Below are 13,172 nucleotides of genomic sequence, written 5' to 3' on the forward strand. Positions count from 1 at the left end.
TATTGTCTACACTTTAGGTCTTAGGAAACTGAATCCCACAGAACTAAAAGAACTTGTCCAAGCTGACATGGTCGGTCAGTAGCAGAGTAGAAACAAGAACCTGGGTACAGTAATTCCCAGCTCATTGCACTTTCTACTCTGCTATAATGCTTCTCCCTAATACATGTGGACTTTCCATGTTGACCTTTCTCAATAAAGTCAAATAGCACCGTATGAAGGGATCTTGTTTTCTATTGGTCACCTTGAGGAAGTTCTTCTTACAAAAGAGTGAGAAACTTCTAGAAGCCAGAAGACCACTACCGGAAGAAACTTCTAGCAACATGCTAGAATTGTTATGTCAAACTCACCTTTTCAATCATATTAATCAATGTAACTTCTCCATCTTCAGGTAATCCACCCATGTATCGTTTTTGGAAAGATGGTCTGCATCAGCAAGACAGCCCTGCACCTAACACCGGGACGGCACGTATGGTAGAAACCACGGCCTATGCTTTACTCACCAGTCTGAGCTTGAGCGACATGCGTTATGTTAATCCAATCGTCAAATGGCTGTCTGAAGAGCAGAGGTATGGAGGCGGCTTTTATTCCACCCAGGTAACGTTTCTTTGTCTTGAGACATGTTCACGGCCTCCCGCACCACACAGTCAACACTCATTCTGGCCTCCATGCTTTTGCCCGCCAAACGAGCAAAGCACAGATATGAATAAATGACTAGAATCAAAGGACTCTTAGAGGCTGTCCGCACTGAAATCCTTCTCATAGAGAGGAGGAAGTCAGCCCAGGAGGGTCATTCAGGGAGTTAGTGGCAGGGCCAAAATGAAAACTTGCGTCTCCTGACCGAAGCGCGGTACTTCCTTTATGATTCCTAATGACCATGAAGGGCTAGTAAGGTGATCAGCAATTATTTCACCTCCTATGTAGTAAACAGTGGCCACCATGTGGACAAAAATAAATAAAAAGAGAGAGACATACCAATTGTTAATATGTTTATCTATCTACTGACCAATGTAAACTCATTTGAGTTTGTGCATTTTACGTTATAACTATTATGTAGTTGCATAATATACATCTATATTCAAGTTTATCTCAAATGGTACTCATCTTCTCTGTTCCCTGGATGTTTGGACAATGACAGAGTGTGTGAATATGTATATAAAATGTAGAGCTGGAGGGGTCCTTCAGGGTTACTTGAGTGTTCATCTAATGTGGGGAGGCGAATGAGTTTCATCGTGGGTACCACTGTGGGCCTGGGAGGAAAGAGTGCCCTGTTAATCCGCACTGGCCACTGTGGACATGGGCAGAGCGGGCAGCCACATATTTGATCTCTGATCTAGTCACATTTCCTAATTTTATAGATGAGAAAGATGAGGTCCAGAGAAAACAAAGTCCATCCATTTATCCCTTCACCAAATACTTGTTGAATAGCTACCGTGTGTGTACCTACTAAATCTAATGGGTGCCAAGAAAGATCTGCGACTTGCCCCCGTGAAGCTTACATTACAGTGGGGGAGGCCAATGAGGAACTATACATAAAAGTATTCCAAATTGAGATGAATGTTCTAAAGGGCTGAAGGAGGATATTAAAACAGGATAATGGGAAGGGGGAACTTATTCGTGGCCTTACTGTGGAGATTTAAGCTGAGACCTTGAGGAAGAGAAGGAGAGAGTCATGCAAGGAGTTGGAGGCATTCTGCAAAGAGTGACTTGCCTGAGGTCACACGCTCAGGATATGTGGAGAAATTAGACCTGAGACCACATTTTCTTCCCATCCTGGCTAACAGCAGCATCCTTACTGGGGAAGGAGAGATCTTCCTTCCACCTCCAGACATGGGTCCTTAACTAGTTTCACTCGGCCAGCTGTAGTTTCATCTCCAAATGCCATCTGGAAGGTGGCTGCTCCACCCTCTCATAAGCAAGGGTATTTGTAAACAGAGAGTATATAAATAAGCTAAACTTACTTTTGTGCCTTGCTGATTGTCAACAGGATACAATTAATGCCATCGAGGGCCTGACAGAATACTCACTCCTGATTAAACGACTCCGCTTGAATATGAATATCAATGTTTCTTACAAGCGTAAAGGTGACTTTTACCATTATAGGATGACAGAGAAGAATTTTATTGGGAGGCCACTAGAGGTAAATGAAGGACTTTTCATAATATTTTATAATTGGATGGGAGCTTTGAAATCATCTGTTCCACCCTTATTTTACAGATGTACCTATCCACTGCTTCAACATAGAATGAGTACCTGCTGTGTCCTAAGCTGGGGTGCCCGCTATGTCTCGGGCACTGGGCATTGAAAAAGGAAAGCCTGAAGAACCTGTGTACTGGAGGAAACAGGCATTTAAACAGACAATGAAAAAGGAGAAGCTTGATAGGGAAATGGGAGGACAGAGGGGGCCTCCTGAGCCAGGCTGAGAGATGAAAGGAGTTTGTCAAACGCATCTAGATGGGAGGGTTAAATCTGGAAGAATCAGAATGAGTTAGACAGGTGAAGAAAAGGGAGGAACATTCCAGACGTGGAGAATGCACACAGAAAGGCACAGGTGTAGAATAAGAGAGAAGACACATTTGGGAGTCTCCCGGTGGTCTCACCTGGCCTGTTGCACGTCCAGACTGGGGCCAAATTGGAATTCGCCTTTAGGTCCCTCAGCAACTTGTTCCATGTCCTTTGCTGTTACTGGATTCTTAAAAATGAAAACTGTGGGGCCAGCCCCGTGGCTGAGAGGCTAAGTTCTCGTGCTCTGCTGCAGCAGCCCAGGGTATCGCTGGTTCAGATCCTGAGTGCTGACGTGGCACCACTCATCGGGCCATGCTGAGGCGGCATCCCACATGCCACAGCTAGAAGCACTCACACCTAAAAAACATACAACTATGTACTGGGGGGATTTGGGGAGAAGAAAGAAAAATAAAAAATCTTTAAAAAAAAAATGAAAACTCTGATGGCCTATGAGAATTTCCCAAAGAAAAGGACACATTGGAAAAACTAGGTTCTATATCAATAATAGTAGTTGCCAGTACACAGCTACTAATACATATGTTCCTAATTACCATGTTGTAGATTATTTTAAGGTATATTTAAATATACAAATAACTGGGAATTTTTCTCAGTGTCAAAGTACATAGGCAGGAGAAATAATATTTAATACAAAAATTGCAAACTAGCAGCCCATAGTAAAAAAAAAAATAGATACATATGAATATGGATATAGACATGGATATATTCCAACATTTAAAAATTCAGAGATTTCAAACAAAGACCTGAATTTCAAAATCTCTTGAAAAAGTGAGAGATCTGGCAACCGGGCGCCGGCAGAGGCGTGCACTCTTCAATTTGCTGCAATCCCCACCCGCCACATGACAGATATATGTGTGTTCACATCCATACTTGCTTTGTGCCTGGGCCTCCTCAGGTCTTTGTGGTTTGGGCCCCTTTTGGTAATGGGAGCCTTTCCCTAGGAGCATTTAGAATTCCCCAGAGATTCACATACTGAGCCAGCAGTCTAAGCTGCAACGAGGAGCTCTCAGCCTGAAGAGCATGGTAGGCCCATTTGAGACAGCTGGAGTTACTCTTCTCTACAGGGGTAATGCTGTAAGGGGCCCCTTCTCGTCTTGAAATAATTTAAACCTCAGCCCACGATGCGGCCTTCGTGTGAAACCTGGGCTGTTTTGATCCAGTTTGGAATTCTTCCTCCAGCATTTCCTAAAATGTGTTCCATGCAAAAACGTTTGGTGGTCAAGCAAGTGTGGGAAACTCTAGTTAAAATGACGTTAAACACGTTCTTTCCTCCAGGATACCCCTGAATTTACTATGGGTGTGATTAAGTGTGATGACTCGCGGAAGACTGGGCAATGGGCCCCACACAGTGTACAACATTTCCCAAACTTATCTGCCACTTATTTGTCCATGGAACCCATTCCTCATGCAGCATCTTGATGCACTGGCTTCCAGCAAATCCTGCTGTATTCCATCAGGGAGAACAAGAAAGTGGACTTATCTACCTACATTTACTAAAGTTTGGAGGAAGTGCTGACAAACTTTTGCACACACTTTGGCACTAGCATGCTAAGTAAAGGCAACAGCAGGCTGCAGCCTTGGAGGGAGCAAAGAACTGGCTCTTTAGGCCTCATTTTGATCATTTTAGGCTCAAAATGCTCTCTCCCATGCCTTCGACAAATTAGGGAGCATTTGTATGATGAGTTTCTTCAGGAGGGAGAATTGCTTAACTGAGTTCATGTCTTCACTCCCCTCCTTACAGACTAAGTAGAAGAGTAGCAGCACCTAACGGTTGCGCAGGCTTAGGTGGGGTTTCGATAAGCAGAGACCAGTGGGAAGTGGAGTTAAGACAAGCCATCAGGAGGTGGGAGAGGGGTGCAACGGGCAAGGTTGGAGGGGCAAAGATAGATTGCACTCACTTCGGAGTTACGTTGAGGTTCCCCGTTCTTGGTGCTAATGAAAACAGTCTCCTTTGGCACATGGGATGCTGATACCCGAGTTAGGCACTGAAAGGAATTTATTCAGTTGGCAAAAGGAGGTGAAGATCCAGTTTTACCATAACCATATAAAAATGAAAATGTAATCAAAAGTGCCCCCTGACATGTTGGTTTTGCTGGCTTACTCAGGAGAGCTCAGCTATCTTTTTCACATGTAGAAGGGAAAGGGGAAATGCCAGCATTTTTCAGCGCCTACTCTGTGCATAGGCTCTTCGATGCTTTATCCACTGAATCTCACAAAAGCTCTGAGAGCGAGCCGGCAGGTGTCAGCCCACCCTTTTCATTGCTCTCTCCTCCCTCCATATTAAATGTTAAAGAAAGCATGGTGTCTCCATCTGCCTTTCCAGGTGCCTCTCAATGATGACCTGGTCGTCAGTACTGGATACAGCAGTGGCCTGGCCACAGTGCATGTAAGTGTTTCATGGAGAGCCGACTGCATTGGGCGCTGCGTGTCTGCCTGAACTAAGTAACACAAAAGAAAGTTAGAGACTTTGCCACAAAGTTACAGAAATCTGGGCTTGGGTAATCATGACTAAGGTAGAATTCGTGTATCTAATTCTTTTTAGTTATCTTGGTAGCTGTCCTCACAATTTATTTTTGAAAATGGCTGCTAATCTTTGTATGTACAAGGTCTGTGTATCTGTGGAAATTATAAATATATACATATATACGTAATTTTTATGGTTATACATGTATATGTATATAATATGTATTTGTATACAAACATACACGCGTACACATGTTTTCCATGCTTTGTAACAGTCACATCTCATTTATCCAGTATCATTGAGGATTGACATATTCATGTAAGGGCTTACATTTCTTTTGTTTTAGCCATTTGGCAGTTGCAAGCTTTTTCTGGTCTGTTTATGTGTGTCCACACAGTCTTAAACTACATATTCCAAGCATAAATTAACATTCTATTGATTATTTTAATTATGCTGTTAGCTTTAGCATGTATACGCCTTCAAAGACTGTTCTGTCATTTCTAGTTTCTCTCAATATACCTACTCCTGGCAGCACCTTTGCCCATCCACACACACCATGATTTGTTTACCATGGTGGTATGTGGGTTAGGTGAAAACCACACTTACCTGCAGTGTTGTATGTAAAATTAGAGTGTACAGGCTCAAGGACCAGAGTCCTTTCGTGTAGAGTGAGATGCTCAGATTTGACTACATGGAATTTGGACCACGGTTCTGCCTGGCCGGAGGGTGTTTTTTGCTTACTTTGGGCTTCTCAGCTATTTTTGAAATTGTGGTTTGCTGAAAGTCCAGTTGCTGGGAAAATGGGTCTTTAATTTTCACCATTTGCACTGGATTATGAAAATGATACTTTAAGCAGCCCATTTGCAGCAGTAGAAGTGCCATAATAGCTTTTCCACTTTCCCGTTTTAAATACAATCTTCTTGTTTGCTTGTCCCAACATAGGTGAGAACGGTAGTTCACAAAACCAGTACCTCTGAGGAAATTTGCAGCTTTCACTTGAAAATTGAAACACAGGACATTGAAGGTAAAGCAGCATGATTTACACTAGAATTTTGGCAAAGCATAAAGTACGTCAGAGAGCTTCCTTAATTGGGAAAAAGATGCTTGCTCAAAAAACAAAATTTCTTAATCAATTTCTTTAGCAGGTTGACATCCAAGTAAACATTACTGTCATTTATTATAATGAGGTAACTTTAATAAATTTAGAAGTTGATATTAAATAACTTTAAGCTAAAGGTATGCACTATTGATCAAGAAATTGCTTTGACTACGTTGCTTTTTAAGAATGTAACTAATTGCAAAGCCACAGAAAGGTCTAATTTCAGAACCTTGAATTTCTGCTGCTTTTGGGTCAGCGTTCTAGGACCTTTCTAGGTTCTAGGTCATTCTAGGACCCTGCATTTCTCTTATTGCCCTGTTGGGTTTCCATCCCTTACCTTTTCTGTATTCCAGGGAGTCTGACCCACGCACATTTCTCTGCCTCCATCTTCAACTTGGTCTCTCCAGTATTTATGGTCTTTTATTAAGGTGCCTTTTTTTTCTACCTGTGGCCTTCACATTCCCTCTTCTGGGGGGGTGGTTCTCCCCTCCCAGTCCAAAAGCAAGTCCACTTGCACACTCCAGTCCTCCTGTAACCGTGGCCTTGGGGTCAGGGTGCGTGCTGCTCCTCTGCCCTGACAGCTTCCGTTTGTGGCTCAGAGGCCTGTTCCTACAGGAAACTTTCCAACTACAGCAAATCTAGGCATCTGCTCATCCTCCTGCAACCTCCCCAAATACGTTACCAACAGCATTTATCTTAAAGGACGCTTTCTTTAAATTACAAGTTCTTTGCATGCAGAAAACTGCTCTAATTATTTAAGACTTCTTGGTATTGTCAGTAGCCATGAATTGCCATTAAAATCACCAAAAGAGCCAACTTCCAAATCACAAATAATTTTTAAGTGTGTTTAGAAGCCTGCTCATTAATGATTCTGTTCTGACAGTTTCCAAAATAGCTAACAATGGTTTACTCTCCTTTTTGTTGATTTGTTTGCTTGTCTGTTTGTTGTATGTGCCAGCATCCAGCTACAGAGCCCACGGCGACTCAGAATACATGCGCATAGTAGCCTGCGCCAGGTGAGCCCGTCTCCACCAAGGGGAGTATGCACTTCAAGGTCTCGCTTTTGCCACAGTATTATTTCTCCACATCTTTCTGGAGTTTCAACATAGCCAGAAGTTGCAAAATTGTCCACTTTCTAAAATGCAGAACATAATGGGTATTCCTAAATAGCTACTTACGAGACAGAACAGCTTTGCTTTTGCTCATGTACACATTTTACCTCCCGTTTTTGGTCACCTTCTAATTTCAAACACTATAATATTATTTTTTTCTGTCTTTCAGAAAGGTAGAGATGTGATATAAGTATTAGGAAAAGAAAAAGATTCTCTCATCAGCAGCTTCTACTCTCTGACTTAGAAAAGTCACATTTGCCCGGTAAAATCAGTTAGTGGTCTTCAACTCAGGCTGCACAGGAAGGTCAGCTGGAGAGCTCTTAGGACTACCCAAAAGGCTGCCCTCACCCCCAGAGGTCATTCTAATTGTGACCAGGATTGTGGATGACTGATGCCGAACCCTCTGCACACTAACTCCAGAGGCTTAGAGTGGCCACTGTATTCATTTCCTACTGCAGCTGGGTAACAGTTTACCACAAACTTAACGGCTTACAACAACACAAATTTGTTATCTTACGATTCTGGAGGTCAGGAGTCCTAAAATCAAGGTGTTGTCGGGGCAGCATTCCTACCAGAGGCTCCAGGGGAGAATTCACCTCCTTGCCTTTTCCGGGTTCTAGAGGCCGCCTGTATTCTTTGGTTTATGGCCCCTTCTTCCGTCTTTGAAGCCAGCAGCACAGCATCTTCCAATGTCTCTCTGACTCTGACCCCTGATGCAGACATCGCATCTCCTTCTCTGACTTTCCTGCTTCTTTCCCTTATAAAGACCCTTCTGGTTACATTGGGCCCACCCAGATAATCCAAGATAATCTCCTATCTCACGATTGTTAACTGAATTTCATCTGCAAATCCCTTTTGCCTCCTGAGGTAACATATTCACAGGTTCAGAGGATCAGGACATGGACGTCTTTGGGGGTCATTATTCTGCTTACCACAGGCACCATCCTAAAATGTTTATGAAAGTGTAGGTTTTTACAAGTACATGTATATACCTTAGCTATCACACAGAGCCATCAGTCAGTGGCAGAGCCAGAACTAAAACACAGGCTTCTTTCCTCTTCTTTCCATCAGACCTCAGTACCTCCTGCTGTGTTGTTTCCTGAACTCTTCCATTCTCAATAATAGCGATTTCTATGGCTGATATTTTGCTGTTTTTACCTATAATCACACATGATGTCAAAGCCCTCCATATGGATAAATTAGAAATTCCATAGACTGTGTCATAGGTTAGAGCTGAAAAGGATTTTAGGGATGATATAGTCCTCCTCTGATTTTCGAGACCCCGAAGAGGTGAAGTAACCTGCCACGTTCTCAGAGTTAGAGGCAGAGGCAGAGGCAGGGCCTCAAACCAGACCCTGAAAGCCAATCCAGTGTCTAAACCACCACCTTCAGTCAGTGTGATCCCAGACCGCTGACCTCGAGGAACAACACGCTCTCTCTCACCTCCTCCTTCCCAGTCTTTTCCCAGCCTTGTTTGTGGTCCCCAGCCCAGTCACTCTCTTCTTAGGATTCCTTCACCAGGCAGCCCGCTCACAACCCCTCCTTCCTTCCCTGGCCAGTCTCTCCTCTCTGTTCCCCCTCAAACACCCGTCCTCCTTCCCTACCGTCTTCCCATTGAGACCACTCTTTCCCAGGCAGCCTCCTTCCTCCTAAGTGCCATTCCTACTCTTGGTTTCCTCTCTTCTGGGGGAGGAGGCGTGACCACAGTTGTCTTTAAATCCATGGCACTTGTCACAGGGTGGGATGAGCAGACTTGTTCTAGGGGGAGCTAGAATGAATGCACAGGACCCTACAGCGAGGCACCTAGCGTGGACACAAGAAGGGCTCTTGGGAAGTGGATTGGGACGCCTGTGAGGCAGCCCCGACCATGAGGTACTCAAGGGACCTTCAGCAATCAGCTTACTTCTCCCGGCCTCTTCTGTGAGGCAAGGATATTGGCCCATCTGACCTCAAAACTTCTTTCAGTTCTAACGTTCCACAGCCCTGCTCTACCTAAAAAGGCTCTCACCAAAGACTCGTTCTTTTGAATTCATTGACAGGAGGCCTAATTCCACATTGTTAATATAAAAAGAAAGCAAATAGAGATGCGATATCGAATATTCATTCTATCCTTTGGTTTTTACAAATTGGGGACAGAATGTTCAAAAAAGCCAGGTGGAGTATGCTTTTGGCTCTGCGCTGCTGAATTTGGGTTGGATAAATTCCAAAAGTTACCGTGTAGTACTTATTCATGTGAGAAATTCTTCCCTTCAAATATTCTCTCTCCTGATTTTAAAAAAATGCCAGCACACAGTTTCTCTGTTCAGGGGGTCTCTTTCGTGTACTTAGCTTTTTACAACCTCTCTGTTGTATTCATAAGAAAAGAAAAAAGGGATTTCATTTTCTCTCCTCCTCTCGGAACAAAATGCCTTTGGGAAAGATTGCTGTCTTTGGCAGCAGGCAAAGGGCTTCTTGAAAGGAAGGTTTCTGTTCCATGGTTGAAACAGTCGCCATGGCAACCAGTCATCAAGGCTCCAGCAACTTTTCACAGACACTCTCCACTCGGGAGGCCCTCCTCCATCCTGTTGACAGAGCATTTGCATCTGTGAGCGAGCGTTCTCTGCTTCTGGTGACACTCACCCACCCAGTTAGGGAGATGTCCAGATGTCATTACAGTTCCCAGTTGCCTTCTGTTTTGTCCTAAATTGCTAATTTGGTGAAGAATGGGGTTAGATTTTTACAAGCCAGAAATTTTGTAATATTTTAAATTATTATGGTAAATATTGCATCTAAAACTTCTAATAGGGTCTGCTTTATCAATGCCCTATAAGGTGTGATTGGGGAAAAGAGATCCCCTGCCACCTCGCTAACTCTCATAATACCTCCCATTTCACTAATACTCATTCCTTTAGGTGAGATCGATTCATCTTCCCCCCATGAAGCTGCTTTCTCAGTTTCATGCTTCAATCGTGACTGTTCTCCCAAGCTCCACTCTCAAATGTCCAGCTGCCTCTCAAGCATCTTGACGTAAAGCTGGAACCTGAAACTCAGCCTTTGCAGAACCACACTGACCCTGCCCCAGCCCCCAGTCCCTGACCCACCAACTCGCTCCTCTTTGAAATCTTCTAATTCTGCTTAATGATCACACCAAGCCTCTGTCACTCAAAACAAAGCCTTGGAATTATAATCAATTTAAAACATTAGTTTGTACTTCTTCAAAGTTAATTTTCCAAATAAGAAAATGAGCTCTAGGAAAGGAAGATGATTTGCGGAAATCCTTCAGCAGAACTGGGATAAAACCCACCTTTCCTGATTCCCCATTTCAGTGTTCTTTTCTCTCTTTCCAGAAAACGGAAGCAAATCTCCCATTTTACCCCTTTTGCCCTTCTCCTTAGCTTCCCTACAAGCCACAATCCCTAGACAAAGGATAGTCCTTGAAACATTTTTTAAAAATAGAGTATCTCCTGTGGAAATTTTAGAAAGTAGAGAAAAGCATGGAAAAGAAAAGCGATAAACACTTAAAATCTCACCATCCAGAGAAGGTAACTGCTAGCATTGAGTGTATTTCCTCCCAGCCTTTTCCTGAATATGCTTATTGAGCCTCTTCCCAATCTACAACTAATTCTTCTTTGCATATGTTCCATGAGGAAAAGAACTAGAATGAGAATCAAGAGACTTGTGCAGCTTTGAGGTGAACTGGTCATGTGACCTTGAACAAGTGCCTTACTCTCATCCTCAGTTTCCTCAACTAGTTAGTTAAGAGCTTGGACTGAATGACTTCCATGATCTCCTCCATCTCCAGAATGGTGGTCCATTGAGATTACTGGTCAAGCGAGTAAAGAGCTAGAGTAATGACTCAAAGTTCACTTGCAACTCTAAAATTCAGAGACTGCAACTCTAAAATTCGGAGACTGCAACGCATATGTAGAGAGGCAAATAAGTGGAGACCCAAATTCAAAAATTAAAGCCTACTAAGGAATAGGGCCTTTTCTTAAAGAATCTTATCCGTTTATTTATTCCATTCCCTAATCTCTTTTTTTAGCTACAAGCCGGACAAAGAAGAGTCATCTTCCGGGTCCTCTCATGCAGTAATGGACATCTCTTTGCCCACTGGCATCGGTGCAAACCCAGAAGACTTAAGAGCTGTAAATGTTTTCTTTTAAATATTGCTATGGATGCTGGGTTTTCTTTGCTGCATTATTTTACAGACGAAGCTATTTTCTTTCATCCTCATATGTCACTTTCACAGAATTTCCCAGAATATTCTTTCCGAACCAACAATCTATCTAAGTTATGATTTTTCAAGGTGAAGTGGGGGCATGTACTTGCATGGTCCAAAACATGTGAGTGCAAAGGATAACATGTTCAGACTTTTTTTGAGAGGAGGAGCTGCTTCGCTTCCTGAGTAGTGGATTACACTCCGTGAGCTAACGCTGCATTTAGGTGAATGCATTTAAAGAAAAAGATCATGGAAGTAAATTCAAGCTTTTCTCTTTCCTCTCTTAGCTTGTGGAAGGGGTGGATCAACTATTAGCTGATTACCAAATCAAAGATGGACATGTTATTCTGCAACTGGATTCAGTAAGTTTCACCTCCCGTAATTCTTCATTTACTATTACTCTTCAGAATTTATAGGTTAGATATTATGAATCTCTTCTCTCCTATAATTTCCTTAAGCTTTTAATTTGTTGAACAGATTCCTTCCAATGAGTTCCTTTGTGTTCCATTCCGGATATTTGAACTCTTTCAAGTTGGGTTTCTGAGTCCTGCTACTTTCACAGTGTATGAATACCACAGACCAGGTAATCAACTGTGCTCTAAAACTTCTTCAGAAGACTACTTTCTCTTTATTACAGAACCTTTAGAAATCCACTAGAGGCCTGTAAATTTCATATAGCGCCTCTCTCAGGGCTCACTCTTCACAAAAGTTCCAACTTGGACATACAGACTACTGCATGACATTGAGCAAATCATTTCACCTCTCTGGTCCTCAGTTTCTTCATTTTCAAAATAACTGGATAGATTGCTTCAAACTTTTAAATTCTCTGCCTCAAGTTTATCTTTGGTGTTCACTTTCGGTATTCATTGCACCTCTCCATTTGAGAGAAGCCCACTGACCCTACTACTTCTTAATCCTCCCAGAATCAACTTCTGCTCCATCTGTATCCTCATCACATTTTGCAGAGAGCTCCCTTATGTCAGTTGTCAAATGGCATTGTAATTATTTGTTTGCATGTCTTTCTCATCAACTCCAGACAGAAGGTTTTCATCCTTGTGCCCCTAGTCCCTAACACAGTGTCAGGTACATTTTGTGTATCCGTGAGTATTGAATGAACGACCCCACATGGGATCACTCAGCCACTTCTGAGACTGTTAAGTGATTGGAGAGCTCTTTTGTTCACAAGACAGATGACTCCACTTTGGGCAGTTCTACTTGTTGGAAAATTCTTGAAGTGAACCAAACTCTGACACCTGTTCAGTCTAGTTTTATCATTTGAAATCACATAGAACATGCTTAGCCCCTCTTCCCCTTGAGAGATAGAATATGAATATATATATTCATATATATATATATAATATATAATTCATAATATATAATAGTCACACAATATATATAATATATAATTCATAATATATAATAGTCACATAATATATATAATATATAATTCATAATATATAATAGTCACACAATATATATAATATATAATTCATAATATATAATAGTCACATAATATATATAATATATAATTCATAATACATATATATTCATTTTGTATATACTCTTTTCTTTTCTTCTCTGGCCTAAACAATTACAATTCTTTCAAAATTCTTTCATGTAACACAATTTATTTCCTCTCATTAATGGAAGCACCAAATATTTTCATTCTAAGAAATGAATATTGAACAGTAAAATTTCAAGCACAGAAGGGGAGACCATTTTGAGGGTAAGAGGAGCCCATGCCAGCACAGGCAATTCATAATTTAACCTCCCTGGGCA

The 13,172-nt window shown here is 42.1% G+C and overlaps 1 protein-coding gene across 1 annotated transcript in view; it reads left to right on the top strand.

The window, feature by feature from the left end:
- Nucleotides 1–13,172, top strand: part of LOC106824223 (complement C5) — an 84,473-nt gene that overhangs the window by 60,794 nt on the left and 10,507 nt on the right. The window contains exons 29-36 of the mRNA XM_014830413.3: nucleotides 389–594; nucleotides 1,985–2,137; nucleotides 4,844–4,906; nucleotides 5,927–6,008; nucleotides 7,042–7,099; nucleotides 11,217–11,319; nucleotides 11,681–11,755; nucleotides 11,871–11,976. Of these exons, the coding sequence (XP_014685899.1) occupies nucleotides 389–594; nucleotides 1,985–2,137; nucleotides 4,844–4,906; nucleotides 5,927–6,008; nucleotides 7,042–7,099; nucleotides 11,217–11,319; nucleotides 11,681–11,755; nucleotides 11,871–11,976 (846 nt within the window). The remainder of the gene's footprint in view (nucleotides 1–388; nucleotides 595–1,984; nucleotides 2,138–4,843; nucleotides 4,907–5,926; nucleotides 6,009–7,041; nucleotides 7,100–11,216; nucleotides 11,320–11,680; nucleotides 11,756–11,870; nucleotides 11,977–13,172) is intronic.

This window comes from Equus asinus, chromosome 10 (genome assembly GCF_041296235.1).
Source record: "Equus asinus isolate D_3611 breed Donkey chromosome 10, EquAss-T2T_v2, whole genome shotgun sequence".
In the NCBI taxonomy this organism is placed as follows: domain Eukaryota; kingdom Metazoa; phylum Chordata; class Mammalia; order Perissodactyla; family Equidae; genus Equus; species Equus asinus.